At 36.6% G+C, this 23,033-nt stretch overlaps 2 protein-coding genes across 3 annotated transcripts; one reads left to right on the top strand and one right to left on the bottom strand.

Annotated features, from left to right (window-relative positions):
* Positions 1–284: 284 nt before the first annotated feature.
* Positions 285–6,507, bottom strand: LOC140035460 (cyclic nucleotide-gated ion channel 1-like). 2 transcript variants are annotated; one of them, XM_072076638.1, is made up of 8 exons: positions 6,345–6,507; positions 4,886–5,459; positions 4,408–4,611; positions 3,478–3,773; positions 2,382–2,493; positions 1,708–1,944; positions 1,176–1,570; positions 285–845 (listed from the first exon to the last, which is right to left on the bottom strand). In XM_072076638.1, the coding sequence occupies exons 1-8, from the start codon at positions 6,371–6,373 to the stop codon at positions 542–544; spliced, it is 2,151 nt and encodes a 716-aa protein (XP_071932739.1). In that variant the 5' UTR covers positions 6,374–6,507; the 3' UTR covers positions 285–541. The 2 variants fall into 2 exon arrangements, with proteins under 2 accessions (XP_071932739.1, XP_071932738.1); XM_072076637.1 differs by having other exon boundaries at positions 4,399–4,611; positions 6,345–6,506.
* Positions 6,508–16,104: 9,597 nt separating this feature from the next.
* Positions 16,105–22,924, top strand: LOC140035459 (DEAD-box ATP-dependent RNA helicase 31-like). The gene is made up of 10 exons (XM_072076635.1): positions 16,105–17,461; positions 17,691–17,797; positions 18,396–18,451; positions 18,990–19,214; positions 19,960–20,166; positions 20,249–20,335; positions 20,463–20,558; positions 21,477–21,692; positions 22,252–22,434; positions 22,592–22,924. The coding sequence occupies exons 1-10, from the start codon at positions 16,245–16,247 to the stop codon at positions 22,817–22,819; spliced, it is 2,622 nt and encodes an 873-aa protein (XP_071932736.1). The 5' UTR covers positions 16,105–16,244; the 3' UTR covers positions 22,820–22,924.
* The last annotated feature ends 109 nt before the right edge of the window (positions 22,925–23,033 follow it).

The raw sequence follows: 23,033 nt of genomic DNA, 5'->3' as shown, positions 1-23,033 counted from the left end.
GGACCCACCCTTAATGGTTAATCCTAATAATTTAGGGGAAGTTAAGTACAAAGAGGGCATTGTTTTATGTAGCATTCACGAAGGCTATGAGAAAAGCAGACACTAACTATGCGGCCATTGTTCAATTCACTAATATCTTAGTAATGTGATTTATTACGAGGAGTACTTAACGAGAAGTCAGTTTTACTTCTTGGAAATCTTAATGTATCACAAGCTAGTTCGACATGCTAGTGTATAATTCCCAAGATAACATGCAGCTAATAATTTGGAGGGATCTCACCACATGAAGACGAAGAAGAATTCTCCTGAAAATTATGTTAGTACAGAATAAATGCAAGTACTACAACGACAGGAGTGTGACATTCAACTTGAATACACATCTCGATAACAGAGCTTCCCAGTAAACAAGGTGCTACTTTACAAAATACCCCGAGACTAAAAGTTACATGGGAGGCTACAGAGAACCTCTTCCCACTCAGGCATATAAAGCTTCTCCAGCCTCGAAAGATTCTTTACACCAAACAATTGAAAGGCTCCAAAACTATAGCCGATCCTCCGCATTAAAATCAGGCTCGGCAGGCTTCTGAAGCAGTAAAGAAGGTAATACGGGCGATACTTTAGCAGTACGTGGATGGTTGCGGCGCAATGCACGTAGTGCATTGGCAGCAAACTTCGATGCATAAATAGTGGCTGCTAGGCTGGGTGAATTTCCTCCATTAGCCAATGCACCCTGCAGTCTATCCTCTTCATCTCGCAAGGACTTCTCGTGCCTCTTCCTGCAATGACGGCGCCAAGCAGCTTGTATAAAGCAAGCTGCCCATGTTCTCCATTGCTGGGAGTAGAACCTGAGGTACAGTATACATCGTCAAAGTTGATGCCAACAGCAGTACATTCTCAAAGTAGAACAAAATGTTTGGATACTTGGACAGAGAAACAGGGAAAAGGAGCAAAATTTTGCATTAAAAATGAAAATATTAGTTCAAAGAGATGGGGATTCCAAGAAATGATCCATTCTCTTCATAATATCCACCTCCACAGTCCTTTTCTGACAAGGACAGGCACAAGGACTCTGTGCAATCATGAAATTTAGTACTTAAACAAGAAAGTATTTGTATGCATCATGGAAACCTTTGGCCCATTGAAACGAACTTCTACAACATTAACTGTAGACTTGCCTGAAGGTGTGCTGGAGCTGCTTGCTGTGGAGACGCCTGAACTGGGAGGCTACAAACCTCAGATCATCAGCCTTCAAAGCAAAAGCTTCTACGTCTTTCACTGCAAGGACTGTTCTGGTTGAAGTTGGAAGACTGGAGTTGGAATTGGGGTCCAAAGCCCAAGTAAGAAGCTCCTCTCCACAAAAATCACCAGCCTTGAGATAAACAGAGTTGAAGAAGCCAGTTCTCCCACCGTTGGTGGTTGTAGTCAATAGACTGCCCCGCATGAGGAAAAGCATTTCATCTACTGGGTCACCTTCACGATATATGCAGCTATTCTCAGTGTAAAGAACAGGTTTGAGACGATCACATAATGCATCCAATAAGCGATCATCCATTTTCTCAAACATTGGCACCTGCAAGGAATGATAAAACCAATTTACTTGATTTCTTAATAAAAAGACAAAGCATAGAACTCATAACAATGAAAGATGCTCATGCACAAAAATATATAGAAAAGAAAGGGCACTGCAAGTGTAAAGACGGAACTTACTCTGGTCAGTAAAGCCCAGCAGTGATGACGATTTATATCCCTCCTCAAGTCCTTCGGGAGATTCTGAATCAGGGAATCTTCCTCAACACCTCTGGTTTCTTGCCACTTGTACTGTTCATATCTTCTAATCCGCTGCCTAAGATTTTCAGGGAGCATACGGTGTGACATCCACTGGTCTACATCTCGCCTTTTCACTCGCATTTCCTCTACTCTAACAGTGATGGACTGCAGATATTTCTGTAGCAGCAAAAAGTTGCATAAACATGTTTAGCACTTCAGATAAAAAATCCAGAAAAAATGACATGCTGATTTGGGAACATAAGCAGGCGTTAAAAACAGATAAAAGGCATCTGATATGTGCAAAATTTGTCTTTTTGAGAAGAAAATCACAAGGACCAGATCAGAAAAATGTTGAAACTTTACAAGTATGAATGCAGAATATAGCATGTAGTGATGTAGAGAATGTGGGTCCTATCAGCAAGGAGAAAATTGCTGATTGGCTCTGCAAATATGCTTGTTTAACTCGCACTTGATTTTTTTATCACAATACATAGGGCTGGCTTCTTGATGGCATACTTAGATGAGAAGCCATGCATTTCATGGAGGTCTCATCAGCTTAGAATCTATAGAACCACCAGAAAATAATAAAGTTGAAATGAGAATAGATTGTGCACCTGCATGTTGCCAATAAGCAATGAAAATAAAATCAAGCCGATGACTGAGATGAAGATGGCAAACAGATTCTCCCAAGTAAAGTTGCTTGTCTTGAGGTTTTGTCCAAGGGAGCTGAATATGAGAAAGATTTAAAATACATGTTAACTCCCTGTGCAAGGAATCCAATAGGTGAATTGTTCAGTAGATTTTTGCACATAGCTTATCAGAACCCGGATACTTGTCACCAAAACAGAGAAAATTTAATTCCTGTAGGAAATTGACAGCATCATTTTGGAACATTAGGAGCTAAACTAAATCTGAGTCATAAACTTGTTGTGTAATTTTTAATGCCACATATACCAAGTTCCTTTTCTTTTCTTTTCTAATCATGTCCTCCATGCACATACAAGTAAAGCAGGTAAGGGTGTTAAATATGGAGACCATTACCAGATTAGAAACTTTAGTACAAATTCTAATGACATAATCATGCAAGTTTAATGATTATAACATCCCTAGACTTACTTTTCAGGAACACATCTGCAATATGCTAGAATGGATCTGTCTGAAAAACTCGGTGTGAATCACACGACGGAAATTTGGAATCAGCATAAACAAAAAAAAAAAAAAAAAAAAAGGAATGCACCACACTAAACGTTTCACATGAACAGTATGGTAGCCAGCTTTTAGGAGCAATGACAACTTGATAGAAATTACCATATACATTTGGTGTTTAAAGAAACAAAACAACATGCACAGCAGACCAAGCTGTTTTTCTTTTTCTCTTTTTGCCCTTTATGATAAGAGTCTGTTTATTGGTTGCTTTTTGTTTTTCCTCTCTCTTTCTTGCTTGTAATGCTATATCAAGCTATCTTATGTTACACACATAGTACTTCGTAGTGCAAAGGAAATATCTATCTGATCTTACCAGCTTGTTATATACTATCCCTTCACAGTAAATCTAATCATTTTCTGTACCAAAGACTTCAAAATAAAATAGATTAAGGTCCAAAGTCATTGCCATCTTGTCATAGCAAAGGCATGTATCACGTTGACTTCTATCAAAAATCGAACAGGATGTGAAAACATTACATAATCACAAAAAAATGAAGGACAAACCTTAAATTTCGCAGGCCCCACCAGAAGCAGTAAAAGAGCTTCTCCCAAAAGTTTCGCTTTTCAACTACCTTAGACTGGAGAGCCTCAAGGAATATGCCAAAATTAAAGTCGTTTGGGCTTTTTATCTGCTCTGGTTCTAGGAGAGGGCAAGAAGTATTCAGAAATGAATAATTTCCTTTATGTTTTTCTCCACAGTACAAAGCATCAAGATCACAAGAATTTTGTTTATGACAGGCAATACGCCAGCATTTGTCTTTACGCTCTATTGTGAACAGGTACCAAAATGCTCCAAGTACCTGATGTAAATATTTGCGTTCACAATTAGGACAATAAGCAGCAGTAAGTTAAGTACCTTCACTTACAAGAAAGAAAAGTATTGGTAACTATGCACTCAAGTAGCAGAATTAGCAACCAATGTTTACTCAAGAATCTAGATCTCTAATTAAAGGCTAACCAAATTACTTGTTCTCATGTTTACCAGGAGTTGAATATATTGTCTTCACAAACAAAAGCTTTTCAAAAGCTCCCAAAATCACTTAAAAGAATGATTGAATCATCTAAATGGCCCAGTACAGGGATTTTCTGGATGGCCTAGTGCATGTCCTTTTTGGGCCAATAGCATGTTATACACAGAAACATAGTGCCTGTATTAAAATTACAGAAACCGTTGCTTCACCTGAGGCATCATCTTGAGAATATCACATACCTTATCCAGTATATTCCGCCAAAGGTAATTTGCAGTCATGCAATACTTATTTGTTTATGCATTTAAAAATCTGGATTGGTATTGATAAACCCATGGTTTTGTCACATAGTCTTGTAAGTTGTAAGTAACTTATGCCTAAAGGACCAAAAACGTGTGACTGTTTATGAGTATGCAACTTTCTGGATTAGAAAAAATGATCAAAAGCAATGACATACATTACTTGCCAGCATATAAAGGAACAGATTGAAAGCAGCACCAGCCCATGGAGTTTCAGTAAATATCCCAGAATTTCTTGTTACTTCCTTGTATAACGGATATATCCTAATAAGTCTTGGAACATACTGCGCGAAGATGGCAATCTTCAATAGGTCTTTCGTAACCAATGAAGCTGGGGCATTAACTTTTGGGGAAATTATTAAAATTATCACCTGGAAAGATTAAAAATAGTTAAAATGTATACCAAATATATCTCATCTGAATCATGTTTTGGCAAAGGTGTCAAATGACTAATCAGAAATTCTGAATAAATAAAATATTATGCATCAGAGAAGTCAAAATATATATATCTTCTTCAATCAGTCACAGTCATCCTTATATGGTGCCATTCCTTTTTTAGAGAGTTACATTTTTAATCAAGTCTTGCATTTGATACACCAAGACACCAATTTAACAAAATGCAAGAGAACAGAAAAGGAGACCAACCTGTGGCAGGGGAAGAACTGCTAAAATGTCAACAAAAAAGTAGGAGTACAGGTATCGCTTGACTATTGCAGACAAATCCTGAATCATTTCTCCCCTTCCAAATACTCGAGAAGTCGGAGAAATAAACCCAGTCCGGAATTGCAAGATTATATGAAATGTATAGAATAAGTCAGTAATTGAGCGGAGAATGCAAGCTATTATCTTCAAGTTATTGTCCATGTCAAGGCACTTCCTGTTGTTATCAATAACAGGGATGTAAAAGAACAAGGGATCCAGTGACACTGCAATAATAGATGCAACTACAAAGATTTTGTTCCATTGCTGAAGAAATGCACCCTGAGGATCAAAAACTTTTTCCCTAGAGCCTGGATCTTCTGCTGGTTGATCGCTTGTCCGCGAGGCATTCGGAGACCTCTTTAAGCTTTTCATCCTTTCAGAACCCCTCTCAAATCCTCTTCTAATACTGCTAATCATTGAACCGAGACTGGGTTTCCTTATAGAAAGTAGTCCACGAGTTGAAGAAAATTGCTGCTTGGAATCGAAAGATGTCCTCTCTGAACTCCAGTCCTCAAACCTGGGCAGAAATCAGTATATAAACGTGTAGAAAGTGGGGAACAAAAATTACAAAGTACTTTAATTATACTCAGAACTAAAACAGGTGGAGTAAAAACTCGCCTATTCCTGATACAATAGAGGAAACCATCTATAGCCTGGCTTGTCTATTGTACCTTAAATGTCATTTCAGGCAAGTATGCAAAATACCAAGAAGAATTTCTGAATAATGAACGAGTTGAAATGAGTGGTACCAAAAGTTTTCCTTTTCATCTCATCCTATGTCAAAGAAGACAACTTGAAGACTTCATTTTTGGCTAATCCTCCGTATTCAAAAGCACCACTTTTTGACAAAAGATGTTGATATGACTAAAGAGAAGAACAAGAAACCAATTACCCCGCAAAAAGTTTCACCTATAGTTGATTGATGATCCAAAAAGGAAAAAAATTTGCATATTGTATTTTGCTAGACAAAAGTTACAACAATGAAATCATATTGGTAGTCTGGAATGCGAACTGAACATCCAGGGAACATGATGTTTTCTTTTCACATAGGCCTCATACCTGATGACAAAATAAAAGGTCAAAAACCCCAATTGTTTAAAGTGGCACCAGCCTTAGCATCCATCTAAACATGATCAGGAATAAAGGCAGCAACAAGAGTACCAAAAACTTAAACTAGCATTTTGTCGTATGCTAAACTTAAACTGGCATTTGGTCATACGCTAAGCATTAAGCATAAAGAAGAGAATTTACTCAAGTTCAAGAAAGTTTTTTTTTTCAAATCAAATTCCAAAACCAACTGGAAGAGAGCCGCTATCTAGACTCGAAAACAAACCAACGCTTATATATCTATTTTCCTCAGACCCCAAGAAACCCGTAGATAAAAACCCAGATGAAAACTAACCTGACATATCTATCTTGCTTGAGCTCCATAATTCTTAACTAAAACAAGGAAGCAAGCAAGCATGAAATACAGTGACGCAAATATAGGAAGCTCCCTTTGAACTTTGAGGCAAACGGAAGCTGAATTTTTTATGGGCGTGAAGAGTTGCTGCTAAATTTTGGGGGGGGGGGGGGGGGGGGGGTTTATGAACAAGGAGTGCATAACTGGTTAAAAGTGGTGGCATTGAGAAGTTTCCAAGTGAATGGCCCCGTGGAAATTCCAAGGAGTGCATTTTAAGTTTAAGGAATGGGTCTTCTTCCTCCAAGTCCAACGAAAGACTGAAGACTTGGCCGGAGAATAGTCCAAGAGGAAAAAGCAGCAACATTTTTCCAGGTAGCTTCGCGCTTGACCTTGGGGCCTGGCCTGCTGGTAGCTTGACATTTGTGATTTGTGAGCCTACTTTCTGTTTTATCTCTCTCCCCCTTTTTTTGTCTTTTTCACTTTTGCCGTTTTCCCATTAACTTCCCCGTACAGCAGCCGTACTGCACCGTTGAACGCAGCCAAAAAAGTACTCCTACGTAGTATTGTAAGCCCTGGGTACTAGCGAGTACTCCTACGTAGTTTGCGTTCAGAATCAGGAATACTTTGTAGAATACTAATGGCTTTTAGTTAGACTCGTCAATCGGCCATCTGAATCGAGCTTTCATAAGTTCTGATTCAATTAATTTAATTATTAATACTCTCGGTTGCTAATTATAAGTTTCAAGTTAATAAATGTGAAATTCATACTTGACTCACAAAATATTTGAATTTTTAGTAATACTTCTTAAAAAGTATATAAACAAAGAATTTTTTAATAGTATTTATGTCTAATTCTTTCAAAATATATAAAAAATAATAATAAAATATGTTGACCTTGGTCGATCAATCCTTGGTTTTGATGATTAACAAATCAAAATGAAAATTTGGGCTAATGTTTTTATGTGAGTAATTTGTTAGAACAGATTCTTGTGGCACAAAAGAAGAAGCAAAAACAGGGCACTCATGTGGGACGTCCGAAAGGAAGCTATCGGACGTCCGAAAGGATGAAGAACATCAAGAAGGAAACTCTGTCGGACGCTCGTGAGGAAGTATCGGACGTCCGAGAAATTTCGCAAAGATTTGATGACTCTCTGACGACGTTCGGACGCAGGGTTCGGACGTCCGACAGGTGGTTTGGACGCAGGGTTCGGACGTTCGACAGGTGGTTCGGACGTCCGACAGGCCAACGGCTAGTTTTGACAGCATTTAATATTTGACCGTTGGAGAGCCTTTTGGAGCCATTTCTCACCTTCTATAAAAACCCCAAAGCACAAGAAGACAAGGGACTTTTGCCAACACAAAATACAAGCTTACAAGTGAGATTTTTGAGTAGAAAAATTCTTTGTTGGTTGTATAAGGGGTTGGAAAAGTTGGGTTGTGAGGTTGCTCAAGTGAAAGTTACTCTCTAGGAGGAGTAAAACCTTGGTGAAGGTGAACCTATCACTTGAAGTGGTAAAACTTTGGTGAAGGTTGCCTCATTTGTATAAAATAGTTCTTAATTGGGTGAGTGATCTTTCAAGTGTAGGTTGTTGAGAATTAACTAGAATAGTTGTAAAACTCTTTGGCTCAACCAAAGTGTGTTTGGGGTGAGGAAGGAGTGAGCCTTCACTTGTACATCTTTGTTAGCATCGCCATCAATTGAAGAGGCTATTGGATTGATATTTGGTTTGCATTTCTTATCTTTTCTCTTTAATTAAGTTTTCTTTATTGTGCTTAAATTTGATATATCTTTGTGCATCATTGTGAAATTGTTTGTACTCATTGGGTTGCACCGGGCCTTACAATTGGTATCAGAGCTTGGTCTCTTTTGATCAAGCTTAACCGCTTAGAGTAAAGATCATGGCAACCATAAAAGTTTCTTTTTTAGAAGGGCAATCTATTGATAGACCACCTATGTTTAATGGTTCTCATTTTAGCATGTGAAAACAAAGAATTATGATTTTCTTACAATCCGTTTATATTGAATTATGGTATGTGGTAGAAGATGGTCCTTATGAATCTAGAATAGTTGACTCCACCACCAATTTGAGTAGATTAAAGACTAGACAAGAATTGAATGAAAAGAACAAGAGATACCTTTCTTTGAATGCCAAGGCCATGTGTATATTGTACAATGCATTAGATGTAAATGAATCTAGTAGGATTAAAGGTTGTAAATCAACTAAAGATATTTGGGATAAATTGTGTGTATTTCATGAAGGTAACCAAGATATTAAAGAACAAAAGAAATCTTTGCTTGTTTCTCAATATGAATTTTTCAAAATGCATCCTCTTGAAAATGTTGATAAGATGCGTAGTAGATTTTGTGACATTATTCAAGATCTTAAATTGCTTGGAAAAGAATATTCTTTGGGTGAAAAAAATAGAAAGATTTTGAATGCCTTGCCAAAAGAATGGGAAAACAAAATAAATGCTATAGAAGAGGCAAATGATTTAAATTCTATGTCCATTGAATCTCTTGTGGATACCCTAACCTCTTATGAATTAAAGCTGAAATTCAAAGTGCAAGAGAAAGAAAATGCAAGAATGTATAAGAGAGGCATAGCTTTTAAAGCATCTCAAGTGGGGAATAACCCATCCTTCATGGGTAATGAAATCATGGAAGTGGACAATGATATAACTCCTCACATCAAAAGTTTCAAGAAGATCTTCAACAAGAGATGTTCAAGAGGAGATTGCAAAGTTACATGGGATGAATGCAATTCAAAAAGAGAAAAAGAAGAGTTGACCCAAATGGCACTAATAGCCGTTGGAGAAGATGAGGTAAGTTCTTATCACTCTTCTTGTGATGAAGATAATGAAGATGATGATGTGAAAATTCTTATGATTAAAATGCATAAAAGTTTGAGAAAATCTTATGCTAAAAATAAATATTTGAAAATAAAAATAAATGATTTGTTGGAAGAAAACTCCAAACTTTTTCAAGAAAACAAATGTTTGAGAATGGAAAATGATGATTTAAAAAATCAAAAAAGTGTTTTTGATTGCAAAAATAATTTGAAAAGGAAGTTGGAAGAGAAAACAAAATTTTATGAAAAAATGTTGGAGGAACAAAATTTGTTAAAGAAAAGAATTAATGACTTGAACGAGTTTCTCCAAAACGAAAAATAAAAGTTTTCTCAAACAAAAGAAAGCAAATCTTTTCAAGGCACAAATATGTTTGCTATGATAAGAAATAAGAAAATTAGTTGCATTAAATCCACTTATGTGCAAAATACTTCTATCATGTGTCACTTTTGTTGCAAATTTGGACATATGTAAAATGATTGCTATGTAAAGAAAAATATGAGAAAATGCATGAAATCTATGTGGATTGCTAGATCATGTCGTATTAACTCCCAAGGACCCTATAAAGAAAGGGTACCAAATGAAATTTCTCATATTTAGGTACATCATGAAGATTTGATCCAAGGAGTGCTGAATGGTTGTAAGCACATTTGAAAATTTTGATATTCAATATGGTCTTGATTTGAAAAATAAAGGGGGAGTTTGTTTTTTTGATTGATGCCAAAAGGGGGAGTAGGATTTATTGAAATTTCTTTGTATGTTGGCACTTTCTAAGGGGGAGTTTTATTTGAACTTATTTGATAAAAAAAATATTCATTTTGTTTGTCATCATCAAAAAGGGGGAGATTGTTGACCTTGGTCGATCAATCCTTGGTTTTGATGATTAACAAACCAAAATGAAGATTTGGGCTAATATTTTTATGTGAGCAATTTGTTAGAACAGATTCTTGTGGCACAAAAGAAGAAGTAAAAACAGGGCACTCATGTGGGACGTCCGAAAGGAAGCTATCGGACGTCCGAAAGGATGAAGAACATCAAGAAGGAAACTCTGTCGGACGCTCGTGAGGAAGTATCGGACGCACGCCTCGGACGCACATCGATCGCATCGGACGTCCGAGAAATTTCGCAAAGATTTGATGACTCTCTGACGACGTTCGGACGCAGGGTTCGGACGTCCGACAGGTGGTTTGGACGCAGGGTTCGGACGTTCGACAGGTGGTTCGGACGTCCGACAGGCCAACGGCTAGTTTTGACAGCATTTAATATTTGACCGTTGGAGAGCCTTTTGGAGCCATTTCTCACCTTCTATAAAAACCCCAAAGCACAAGAAGACAAGGGACTTTTGCCAACACAAAATACAAGCTTACAAGTGAGATTTTTGAGTAGAAAGATTCTTTGTTGGTTGTATAAGGGGTTGGAAAAGTTGGGTTGTGAGGTTGCTCAAGTGAAAGTTACTCTCTAGGAGGAGTAAAACCTTGGTGAAGGTGAACTTATCACTTGAAGTGGTAAAACTTTGGTGAAGGTTGCCTCATTTGTATAAAATAGTTCTTAATTGGGTGAGTGATCTTTCAAGTGTAGGTTGTTGAGAATTAACTAGAATAGTTGTAAAACTCCTTAGCTCAACCAAAGTGTGTTTGGGGTGAGGAAGGAGTGAGCCTTCACTTGTACATCTTGGTTAGCATCGCCATCAATTGAAGAGGTTATTGGATTGATATTTGGTTTGCATTTCTTATCTTTTCTCTTTAATTAAGTTTTCTTTATTGTGCTTAAATTTGATATATCTTTGTGCATCATTGTGAAATTGTTTGTACTCATTGGGTTGCACCGAGCCTTACAAAATATGTTATCGTGAACCAATACATCTTCAAATATTATTACTTCTTCATAACTTTATGACTTGAATTGGTGTCAAGAAAATTGGGGCAAGGGCTTTTGAACTTTTGTTTCGTCAGTACTTTTGTTCGAAAAATGTTGAGATTTCAATTTTCAGATCTATTTTTGTATTTTGAAATTTGTATATATTTAATATTTAGTAATAATATATTTGAATATATGATTATATATAATATCAAAATATAAATATTATATTTATATATATATCATTATATATGTTGGTCATTAAAGGGTCGGATTTATATTGAATTTGAGCCTAATAAAACTCAAGCTTGGATTATATTTAATTTAAGCCTAATTTTAAAGCTCAAACTCAGGGTCTGTTTGGAAGGTGAATTTTTTGGGTGTTTGTATAAAATTTTACAGTAGATCACTGTAGAAATTGTAGAAAAACTTTTGTAAGAAAAATTTTTGGTGTTTGTAAAATGAATTTTTTTTTCTTTTCATTTTCTTTTTTCTTTTTTTTCTTTCTTTCTTTTTTCTTTTCCTTCCTCCTTTCCCGCTTCTTCTCCCTCCCCTTTCCCTCCCCTGCTCCCTCTCCCGAGACTTCCATGGCAACAACTAACAGGTGATTCTTTTTTTTTTTTTTTTGCTTTTTTTCTATTCCCCTCTCCCTCTCCCTCTCCCTCCCCCCTTCCCTTTCCTTCCCCCGCCACCCTCTCCCTCCCCTAGCTGCGATCTGGTCGCGTGACCAGATCGCAGCCCCCTCCCTTAGCTACGATCTGGTCGCGTGACCAGATCGCAGCCCCCTCTCTCTCCCCCTTTGCGAGTCAAAGAGGGAGGGAGAGGGTGGCAGGGGAGGTGGAGGTGAAGAGAGGAAGGGGAGGAAGAAAAAAAAAAAGAAAAAGAGCACTAACAGATCGGTCAAAAGGGGAGGGGAGAGGAGCAGAGGGGGTGAGGGAGAGAGAAAAAAAAAAGATGAAGGCCGAAACTGGCTGCCGAAATAGTGACCGGCACCGGCAGCAGTGGTAGAGGTGGTGGCCGGCGACAAAAGACGCGGTGGGTTGGGTGGGGGAGGAAAAAAAAAGTTGAAGGGAAAGTTTTTTGTATATTTTTGAAGTGTGTAAGTTAAAAATTTTGATAAGTTTTTTGGGATTTCTGTATCAAAAATTGTTAAAAAATTAATTTTATACAAACTTGGTAAAAAATCAAGGTTCCAAACAGGCCAGTCCAACTCACCGAAGGATTGGCTCTTTAAACTTTTTTTTTTTGGACCGAGCTCGAGTGGGCCCGACTTCATTTGATTTTAGTTCTGTGCATTCTGGTAGTCTTCAGGTGACGACAATTCCATGCACAATTTAATTACCTTCCTTAAGGGCCACGAGTACTACCCTGTTTGGTAGAAGAATTGTTACGTTTTCCAAAAAAACATTTTCTAGTAGGCCAATACCATGCTGCACTGAAACCTCCTACAATTCAACTCCAAAATCTAGACAAATGGTTCAGTTCAAATTTTGACTACGTCTTTTTTAGAAGGCAAAAGAAAAAACATGGACGTATTTAATTGATTGATTAATAATGTTCAAAGCCATGGTTCACTACAAATATTTTATTTAAGAAATTTGGTTATGTGATTTACATATAAAAATTATTGGCTAGCTCTCAGTCTTAGTATTTTACTGTCATTGTTCACTAATAAATAAGCTTTTAGAGTTATGGGACAAATTCTTGTGCTATGGTCCCTATTATGTTCATCATTAAGTGACAAGTCAACTCTACTTTAATGGATGAAAAGAAAAATGATCAAGTATATGTAAGATGAGATTCCTTCTAGTAATTGAATTATTTTGATACTTTCAATAGATGTTTTAAATTCGATATGGATAAAACATAGTAAAACAATTACTACATTACTAACATTCTGATCTGTGCAATGCATAAAATTATATTTCAATTCAAAACAATACTTATATATTATAGTATAGAACAGAGTATATGAAAAAGGCCAAAAAAAAATCAAAGAAGTATATGCTTAACATGTTTAAAAAAAAAGTTTATTTCATAAGTACAAAATGGACTTTCTTAATTTTAATATCTTAAATAAGTTGAAACCAAACTTTTTTAACCTATTGTCGGTCAATATATGATAACAATTTGAATAAAATGATTTAATTTATAACATTTACATGATAGAGCAATTATAAACTTATTTATCAATATATCGTGTTATACCCATATATCAAAATTTTTAGCATTAAAAATATAAAGTATAACTACTTCATTTTCCTTGATTTTGGAAAAATTTTCTCATTTTGTAATTCTAAAATTGTTGGGTTCTTATACAATAATATTCTTCATAATTTCAATATAGATTTAAAATAATCTTTGTAAGATGTGTTTTTAAAATTTTCAAAATTGTTTAAAATTATCATCATTTCCATTATCTCTTGCCTTGTAAGTAGCTATTTACTGCATTCTATGACTTTCAAACCTCTTACCATGGCACTTTTATGACTTTCAAAATAATCTTTGTAATATGTGTTTTTAAAATTTTCAAAATTATTAAAAACTTTCATTTTTTCCATCATCTCTTAACTACTAATTGGTTATCTACTACCTTTTATGACTTTTAGATCTCTTACCACGCTGTCATCTTTTCTGTAATATCCTACAGTATCATTTTTTCTTCTTCTCTCTCTTCATCCAATCTTGTATTAGTTTACTTTCCTTTTTCGATTTTTCTCGCCGTTCTTTAACTTCTTGCTATTCTCTTTCTAGCCTCTAACTTTCTATCTTTCCCACCGAATTTCTTATTTTTTTCCCTTTACCATTCTCCCAAACCCTTTAAATCCATAATTTATATTTTCAGGCTAGTACTACTTTTGTTTTCTATTTAGTGCTTTCATAATTTAGGATTAAAAAATAGTTCCATTGTTGATATTTTAATCTATGACCAATGAATATTATTTCCTTTTTATTTTCTATATAATTTGCCCTTTTAATTAGGTTTACTAAGTTAAAAAGGAAAATATTGTTTTTCATTTTTAGTACGGTTGGTGATTTTCCTCTTTATTTACTCTCACATGAATAGATTTCAATCAAATTCCTATATAAGTGGAATGACCAATGAATATTATTTCCTTTTTTAATATAATTTGCCATTTTAATTAGGATTACTAAGTTAAAAAGGAAAATATTGTTTTTCACTTTTAGTACGGTTGGTGATTTTCTTCTTTATTTACCCTCACACGAATAATTTTCAAATCAAATTCCTATATAAGTGGACTACATTCAAAAGACATGAAAATGATATATAATAATTTAAAAAAGTTAAAATTCTATAAAAAAAAAAGAATGAGAAATTATAAGCATTGTGAATTAACCATTCTAAAAACCCTCCATCCAATACATATAGATATAGATATAGATTCTCATCCCTCCATCTATCTAGTAATTTTGTAGACAAACAAAGTTAATTTAAAAAAGTCACAAAACGGTGCTAAGCTGACACTGCAATACGTAGGCGGTTTGATTGATCCCTCCACGATTTAGTACTTCCAAACTCAGTCTTTGCTTAAAATGAGCAAACTCTGATAGTTTTCTTTTCTTTGCTTACTCGAGTTATATACTTTTTGTCTCACCATGATTGTTCGTAAAAGGGGTTGTACTCATGTTTACGGATGAAGAACATTTTGTAATCTTTATAAGAAACTAATCCATTGAGTAGTCTGCATTTGACATGATTGAAATTATTACTAATTAAGAGTCAAAAGTAAATACAGCAGAATTTAAGCATGAAAGTGTAATATTCAAAAATTGCTAGTATTGTATGCTACTGATAATATAGTGATTTTTTTACTTTAGTTTTAGATGTATGTCACACGTATATGTATATTATGTGATACTAATCTAAATCTGCTCGTATAAAAAAATTTTTTACATTGACTATATATATATATATTTATAACTTTAGGCCGTAAAGGATATACCAACACATTTTTATTCCTTTATTACTACCCCTGTGAGAGAGAGGGAGAGAGAGAGAGAGGCGGGAATTTTTCAAGGATGCGGAGGCTGCGCTTTTAGCTGCTTAATGGAGATTATAACCATTTTTCCGGATAAGACTACTGGGCTAATTAAATTAAGGGTTAATTACATTTACCTCCCCTGAGGTTTGATCATATTACCAATCAATCCCTGTAATTTGTTCAAATAACGGTCTCACCCTTTGAATGATCAAACATTTAACAAAAACCCCCTTAATACCGAAAATGCCCTTATTGATACCATGTTGCATTAAAAAAAACATATTTTTATTTTATTAACCCTGAAGCAATCCAAAAAAATAGAAAAAAGTTTTTGCTTATTATTTTATAAAAATCATATATTTGCTTTCATAAATAGTTTTGAATAAATAATTATTTTAAATCTTAAAAATGAATATTAAAAATTAGATAAATTGAAAGAAAAATTAAAAAAGAAGAAATTATTTTAATTCCTGAAGTATGGTTCAAATTGAGGAAAACATGCTTTGTGCTCTCAGCAACATGCCTTGAACAACAAATTCGAACCATACTTGAGGATTTAAAATAATTGCTTCTTTTTTATTTTTCTTTCAATTTATCTAATTTTTAATATTCATTTTTAAGATTTAAAATAATTATTGATTTAAAACTATTTATGGAAGCAAAAATATGATTTTTATAAAATAATAAACAAAAAAATTTTTCTATTATTTTGGATTACTTGAAGGTTAAAAAATAAAAATATGTTCTTTTTTTAATGCAATATGTCCTCAAAAAGGGCATTTTCGGCATTAAGGGGGTTTTTGTTAAATGTTTGATCATTCAAAGGGTGAGACCGTTATTTGGACAAATTACAGAGATTGATTGGTAATATGATCAAACCTCAGGGAAGGTAAATATAATTAACCCTTAAATTAACGTTCTCCTTAAACCCTGATCAATCCCCAGCTACAGAAAACAACAGGGCTCTTAAACCCTCCACTCCCTTTCTTCATCTCCCTCCTCCATCCCCCGCTCCCGCCCACGCCCACGCCCACGCTCCCGCCCACGCCCACGCCCCCGCCCCCGCCCCCGCCGGCCACAAAAGACTCCCGGAATGCCGTTCCGGCAGGCGAACACGTCCTGAATTTTCTGTTATTATTATTTTCTTATTTAATTTACGCAAAACATTATTTCCTCACATTTAAGCCATAGCATGCCACTTAGGCTAAGCCTATTCCCAGGCCTCCGACCCCTCAATCCCTCCCTGGCGGTGGCTCATTTCACATCCATGATGTCAATCCCACCGTTAAAACCCACCCGCCCTGTACCCATTTTCTCCCGGGTCTTCCCCCTCAGGCTAAAGTACCATTCTTTTAGGTTCCCAATTTTATCCACCAATGGCCATGACCAGGAGCAGCAAATTCGGACGCATTTTAGTAGCACTCGTAAGCTCTCTACCCGGGGAAGAACGAGTTCCGCCACCAGGCCCTCCTCCAAGAGTTTGATTGAGGACGAGGCTGACCTCAGTGACTGGGTCAGTGGGTTGAGTTCTAAGTCTTTTTCCAAAACTCAGGTGTTTAGTGACAGTGAGGACGACGATAGTAAGGGAAATAGTCGCAGGAATAGGACTAGCGGTGGTGGTGTTTTTAGTAGAGATAGGGTTGCTGGTAATTGGGGTAAAAGGGGGAGGGAAGAGAGAGGTGGGAAGAGGAGGAGAGATGGGGATTCCGATGATTTTCAGGCTTCCAACAGGCGTGGTGGGCCTCGTGATTTGGAGGGATCGTTCCCACGGAGGAAAGGGAAGTTTAGTGGTGGTGAGTGGGGAGCAGAGGATGACGAGGAGCCAATCTTCCGGAGGAGGGATAGAGAGAATGCTATCTTTAGCAGAGAGAGAGCTTGGGGATCAGATGACAGATTCTCGAGGGGTCCGAGGGGTCCGAGGGGTAATAGACTGAATGACGTGTTTAGCAGGGAAGAAGCTCGGGATTCAAATGAGATATTTTCAAGAGGTTCAAGGGATAGAAAGAATGGTAGCGACTTGCAAAGGGCTCGACTTTCAAACAAAACATCTTCCCGGGGTTTAAGGGATAGACGGAAAAATGGGGCCCCAAGAGAGCAAATGGAAGGTATTGACATGAATTATGGAAGAAATGCTAGAGGGAAAGGGGCAGGGCGAGGGAAATCGATAGCATCTGATGAAGAGGACGATGAAGATGAGGAAGAAGACGAGGAGGAGAAGGGGTATATGAGGTTTAAAGAGTTGATTGATAGTGAAGAAAGCAGTGAAGAACTTAATGATGATGATGATGATGTTGGCAATTATGTGTCTGAGAAAGAAAGCGTCTTCTCTCAGGGTGAGGGTGATGGTATGCCAAAGGCTTCACCCTCAAGTTCTTCAGAGAGAAGTGACTCATACCTTAGTGAAACAAGGTATTCAATATGGTTTTATTTATGTATATTATGAATTGTGTGAAAGTGGATTAGGTTATTTGTATCACTGCATGCACGCAATAACCATATGTTGCCTTATGAGAAGGTAATTATACTTATTAAAGTGGAAGAGAGGAAACCATAGAACAAGAAGGGAAAAAGCAGACTGCTTGCATATGTTGCGTTCTTGTTAACTTTTTCACCAATTAATGTGTGTGAATTTCAACAGGTTTGAAGAATGCTCTATCTCTTCCTTGTCCATCAAAGCACTTAAAGATGTTGGTTATGAGAGGATGACTGTAGTACAGGAGGCAACCCTTCCTGTCATTCTAAAAGGTATTCTCGGACAAACTTTTTCTACCAAAGGACTTAATGAAAAACATTCTTGTTTAGCTTAACATATTATAGTCTTTGATGCTTGAGAGCTCCTGCCTACCCACTTTGGGAAAAAGAATGTCTATGCTTCTTGATATGGTATCTTAAATATTTGAGAACCAGTACAATGTGCAATTTGGTCACCTGGCTTTTGCAGGCCTATAGTATCTAACCAGCGTGAATTTAGTTGAGTTCTCAATTGAACCAACAAAGATGTAGATTTTAGTGTTCGCGTGAAAAACTGATATGGATAAGTTTTAATGTTTTGGAATTTGTATGGAAGAAGATTAAGATTTTGCAATTTAATCTTTTGGTAAAGCGAGGAGAGTATTCAAACTTTTCCGGATAGTTTAATGGAAATTAACTGGGTTGTCCCATTTTAATTTAAGTTTTATGCCAGGTGAAAGATGATGGGAAAATAATGAAGAGGGTCTTTAAACTGATGTTGTCTGCATTGCAGCTTCTACATCGTTCTCATTGGTGCTTCAATTATGAATGAAGTTGTCATTTCTAGATTAGTATGATCAGGTTGCTCATTATAACCACTTTTTTTTGGTAGGTAAGGATGTCCTGGCCAAGGCAAAAACTGGCACTGGGAAGACAGTGGCATTCTTGGTAAGAAGCTCATATCTTAATGCATATTCTTAAATGCTTGTTACTGATCAAAAGAAAATAAGAAAAAGGAAAAGGAGAAGGGTGAGTTTTCTTGTGGCATTTGTGATATAAGGCTAAGTTGTTGGTTTGCATATGGACTATGTAAGGAAGAATATTTTGATATGTTACATAACAAGTGTGCAATTTTCAAATTTTCTTATTTTACTTGTCCTAAATGAAGAGTTATTTTCAGGTGATAAAATTATGAGCAATGAAGATGAAATAAACAGTGGAGAGGCATTTCTGACTAATGAAAATATTGTCAATTGGTCTTGGGCATAATCTTTTGACTGTGCTCATTAATCTTTTGGCTAGAATCAATGAATGAGAAACTTCTGGATACTTAGAATTTGTTGGCTAACATAATTGGGTTGGCCTTGTATATGCATTTCTGAGCTAATTGGTTGTTTCAGGGGAAACTTTTATCTAGCTATAATCTATCTCATCAATGAGAGTGTGTCGTTTGTGCTTGTACTTATGGCTGAAATGTCAATCTCAGCTTCCTTCTATCGAGGTAATTACAAAATCACCACCTGCAGCTCGTGATCAGAAGCGACCTCCAATACTTGTGCTTGTCATTTGCCCAACCCGGGAGCTTGCAAGTCAAGCTGCTACAGAGGCCAACACATTGTTGAAATACCACCCTTCAATAGGTGTTCAAGTTGTAATAGGTGGTACAAGGCTTGCATTGGAACAGAAAAGAATGCAAGCAAATCCATGCCAGGTATGCACCTCATTTTTGCAGTCTCTCCATGCAACATTAATAATCACAAAGCTCTTGAATTGGGATGGTGCCAGAAGACTGGTTCACCTTTTGTGTTCATTAAATTTAACTTCTATACCCAATAGGAATTTTCTGAATAAATAATGGGGTACCTTCCCATACAAACTTGAATCTTTATAGGGCCAAGCAGAGTGAACAACTACCTGTGTGTAGCATCAATTTGTATGGAATTAAGTAGAACCAAGTTAAATTTCAACCAAAATGCTGCTTTCAGTCTCAACTTTTTTGAAGTGACAGTGATCCAAAATTTTGTAGTCTTTGAACTTCATAGAATCCTGAAAGACACATGGCTTAATAACCTTGAAACTCTCAGCCTCCTCTTCCCTGAATTTCTTACTTAACTGATATAGGAGCTCCGTTTTCCTTTCCATGGCCAAGTGTTCCCATCCCTAACTTTTATTAAAAAAAAAGGTGCGGAAAAGTAAGAGTTGCATCAGTGACAACTGTGACTATTTTGCATCTCATTCAAAAGCAGTTTACTACAGTATGAAGCTTCATTTTAATGGAAGCCCTAGTCTGGAGGCAAACCATCAACTTTCTTTGTAGCTTTGGTTAGCCTTAGTAAAACTTTGATGTATTGGATGCAATTTTTATGCTCAATTTATTGCAAGACAATACACATTGCAAGCTACTTTTGCTGGTTTGTTTGGTTTGATCGGAAGTGTCTTGTGCTTTTAAATCTCAGATTCTTGTGGCTACACCTGGAAGACTTAGAGATCATATTGAGAATACAGCAGGGTTTGCAACTCGTTTGATGGGTGTTAAAGTGTTGGTGCTTGATGAAGCTGATCACTTGTTAGATATGGGATTTCGTAAAGATATTGAGAGAATCATAGATGCCGTTCCAAAACAGCGCCAGACACTTCTTTTTTCTGCTACCATACCACAGGAGGTCAGGCTATCACTTTATTCTTAATAATAGTGGGGAGCCACAACAAATAGAAAAAGTTGAGAACTTTTTGAAATAATTGCAGGTTCGTCATATATGTCATATTGCTTTAAAAAGAGATCATGAGTTCATCAACACAGTTCAAGAGGGCAGTGAAGAGACACATTCACAAGTAGGCTCTAGCTTACTGACTTCGTATTTGTTTATACCTCTATGTACTGTATCAAAAGCTCTGGCAATATTTAATCTTCTGCTGATATACTTCTTCCTATTGAGATTTGTAATGGTCTATATTTCAGGTTAGACAGATGCATATGGTTGCTCCTCTAGACAAGCATTTTACACTTCTTTATACTCTACTGAAAGAGCATATAGCTGATGATGTTGATTATAAGGTACTGTTTAACTTGCTCATTTCCAGACATGAGATACTCAGCAGAATTCTGAAATCCAGTATTATAGGAAAAGAAGTGGTGAAAGGGATTCTTAGAGGCCACTTTATGTTCATTGCTGGCTCTTTTAGCAGACAAATTTAATAGTCATTTCCCAAAAATTTACTTCAATTATTTAACATGTGTTGCATGTTATATCTTGGCTTTGGCCCAGCCCCTAATGCTTATTGTTTAAATGGGTGGCTATAGGAGAAATGAAATTATATTACAATTTCATGCTGCTTTACAAAATTTTTTTCCCCTTCAGAATATGGTGGTGGGGAGTGGGTTGCTAGGACTAATATGGAAAGTAAGTGATGACTCTTCATGTTGTTAAGGGGTTCAATTGCTGGGGTACTTGAGTGGCATAATTTGTTTATAACTGCTTGAGCAGTAGGTGCCCACCTGTGCAGAATTTCTTGATCTCATTTTCATGTTGAACACGCGCTAGATGTTGTGCATCGCAGGACAGTCTGCGTACATGTTTTCAAATAAAAAAATCATAATTGATGCCTATACTTGTTATTTGGTACTGATTCTTGTGAAGAAAGATAAGAACTTCGTTTAATCTGTCTCTTCTTAAAAGCTATAGGTGTATAGGGTCTCATTTATAGTACACAAGTAAAGAATAACATAAAAAAGAAATACTTATGGCTTTCTTGTTTATTGGATTCTGTCTGCATCTACCTGGTGGCGCATCTCTGTGTGTGTGTGTTTTCCTTTTCTTTTTGGTGGTGATGGGAGGGGGTGTGGAGGGTGATGCGCTGGTGCTTTTTATGCAAGGCAATGTGTTGTGCCTCGAACTCCTGGGTTACGGTTGAATGCATTGTGATTATTATTATAGTGTAAGAGTTGCCTTATTGTTGGTTTTTGACAACACAGGTTCTTGTGTTTTGCACAACTGCAATGGTCACAAGACTTGTTGCTGACCTTCTTGCTGAACTTAACTTGAATGTCCGAGAAATTCATTCTAGAAAGCCCCAGAGTTACCGAACCAGGATTTCAGATGAATTTCGAAAATCAAAAGGTCTAATTCTTGTGACATCTGATGTATCTGCACGTGGGGTTGATTATCCAGACGTGACTCTTGTTGTTCAGGTAATAATATTGCTTAACCTTGCATTTAATCAAATTGGAGATGCTTGGATTTTGTTATGGATACAACTTGGAGAACAGTTTCGTGTTTATAATTTTAAGAATTCAGCAATTCTTTGCAGTCATTTTGACGTTGTTGTCCTTTGCTTTTTCACTTAGAAGTCCTCTTATGAGAGAATGATATATGAAAGGGCCATGCTGGAGGGGAGGAGGGTAGTGAATTGAGGTGTTTGGCTTAATAGAAACATCCCGCTGGTGTAGAACAATCAATTTACAAAGTAGTAGTTGAAGCTTTAATAATGACAGTAGTGTCTAAACATTTGTGTTTTGAACTCTCTTTTTAATCTTTTCTTTACCTTCCTACCTTTATGAGGCCAGGCTGGTGCATCCGGAAATCGACGTATTTTAATTGGAGGGATTTTTTTTGATAATGTACGCTGGAGACCCGTTTTTTGACTTTCTAGCGAGACTGCTAATTATATGCTTACGAAGACGGTTAATTTGTTTGCAGACCAGCATATCTAAATGCCATTGAATATACATGAAATGTTTGTTCCTGCAGATTGGTTTGCCAGCTGATAGACAGCAATATATACATCGACTAGGTAGAACTGGGCGCAAAGGCAAAGAAGGTCAAGGCATGTTACTATTGGCCCCTTGGGAGGAATTCTTCTTGTCAACCATTAAAGACTTGCCAACAACGAAGGCAGAGGTACCTTTGGTTGATCCAGACACAAGGAAAAAGGTATGTCTGAGATTTAATGTTTGCCTATTGTACTGAAGCCCATTTATAGGCTTGTATCCTAGCACATTGCACACTTCTATGAAACAAGTATAAGCGGACTGCAACTCAATCATATGCATGTGAGGCCTTCTGTACTATAACCAGACTGTATCCACAGGTGGAACGAGCACTATCCCACGTGGAGATGAAAAACAAGGAAGCTGCGTATCAAGCATGGCTTGGTTATTACAATTCCAACAAGACTGTGGGTAGAGACAAGTACAGGCTTGTTGAGCTCGCCAATGAATTCAGTCGAAGCATGGGATTAGACAATCCTCCGGCAATTCCCAAGCTAGTGCTAGGCAAAATGGGTTTGAGGAATATTCCTGGACTGCGCTCTAAATAGTTGAGGCAGCATTCTTCAAATAGGCAAATTACTTTTTATTTCCATGTGGTTTGAACATAGGGATCCTATAAATCCCTTGGGATTATAAATATGCCTTTTTTTTTTTTTTTGGCTTTCTCTTTGATGATTCTAACCAAAGTAATCCACAACTTATGCCTACCAAAAGTCAACAGTTTCCACAACTCGGCAAATATATTCCTTTTCCATTTCAACT

The sequence above is a fragment of the Coffea arabica genome, chromosome 2c (assembly GCF_036785885.1).
Source record: "Coffea arabica cultivar ET-39 chromosome 2c, Coffea Arabica ET-39 HiFi, whole genome shotgun sequence".
Taxonomy (NCBI): Eukaryota; Viridiplantae; Streptophyta; class Magnoliopsida; order Gentianales; family Rubiaceae; genus Coffea; species Coffea arabica.
Note: the sequence above shows the minus strand (reverse complement) of the source record. Positions and strands in the feature narration are given on the sequence as shown.

What these genes read in the sequence shown, in the direction of transcription:
- LOC140035460 (XM_072076637.1), bottom strand. Translation starts at nt 6,373, where the DNA reads ATGGAGCTCAAGCAAGATAGATATGTCAG. An exon ending in CAGTTCTTCCCCTGCCACAG is followed by an intron (nt 4,612 to 4,885) that starts GTTGGTCTCCTT and finishes TAATCTTTCCAG; the next exon opens with GTGATAATTTTAATAATTTC. An exon ending in GCTGGGCTTTACTGACCAGA is followed by an intron (nt 1,571 to 1,707) that starts GTAAGTTCCGTC and finishes CATTCCTTGCAG; the next exon opens with GTGCCAATGTTTGAGAAAAT.
- LOC140035459 (XM_072076635.1), top strand. Translation starts at nt 16,245, where the DNA reads ATGCCACTTAGGCTAAGCCTATTCCCAGGCCTCCGACCCCTCAATCCC. An exon ending in TCATACCTTAGTGAAACAAG is followed by an intron (nt 17,462 to 17,690) that starts GTATTCAATATG and finishes GAATTTCAACAG; the next exon opens with GTTTGAAGAATGCTCTATCT. An exon ending in ATCCAGACACAAGGAAAAAG is followed by an intron (nt 22,435 to 22,591) that starts GTATGTCTGAGA and finishes CTGTATCCACAG; the next exon opens with GTGGAACGAGCACTATCCCA.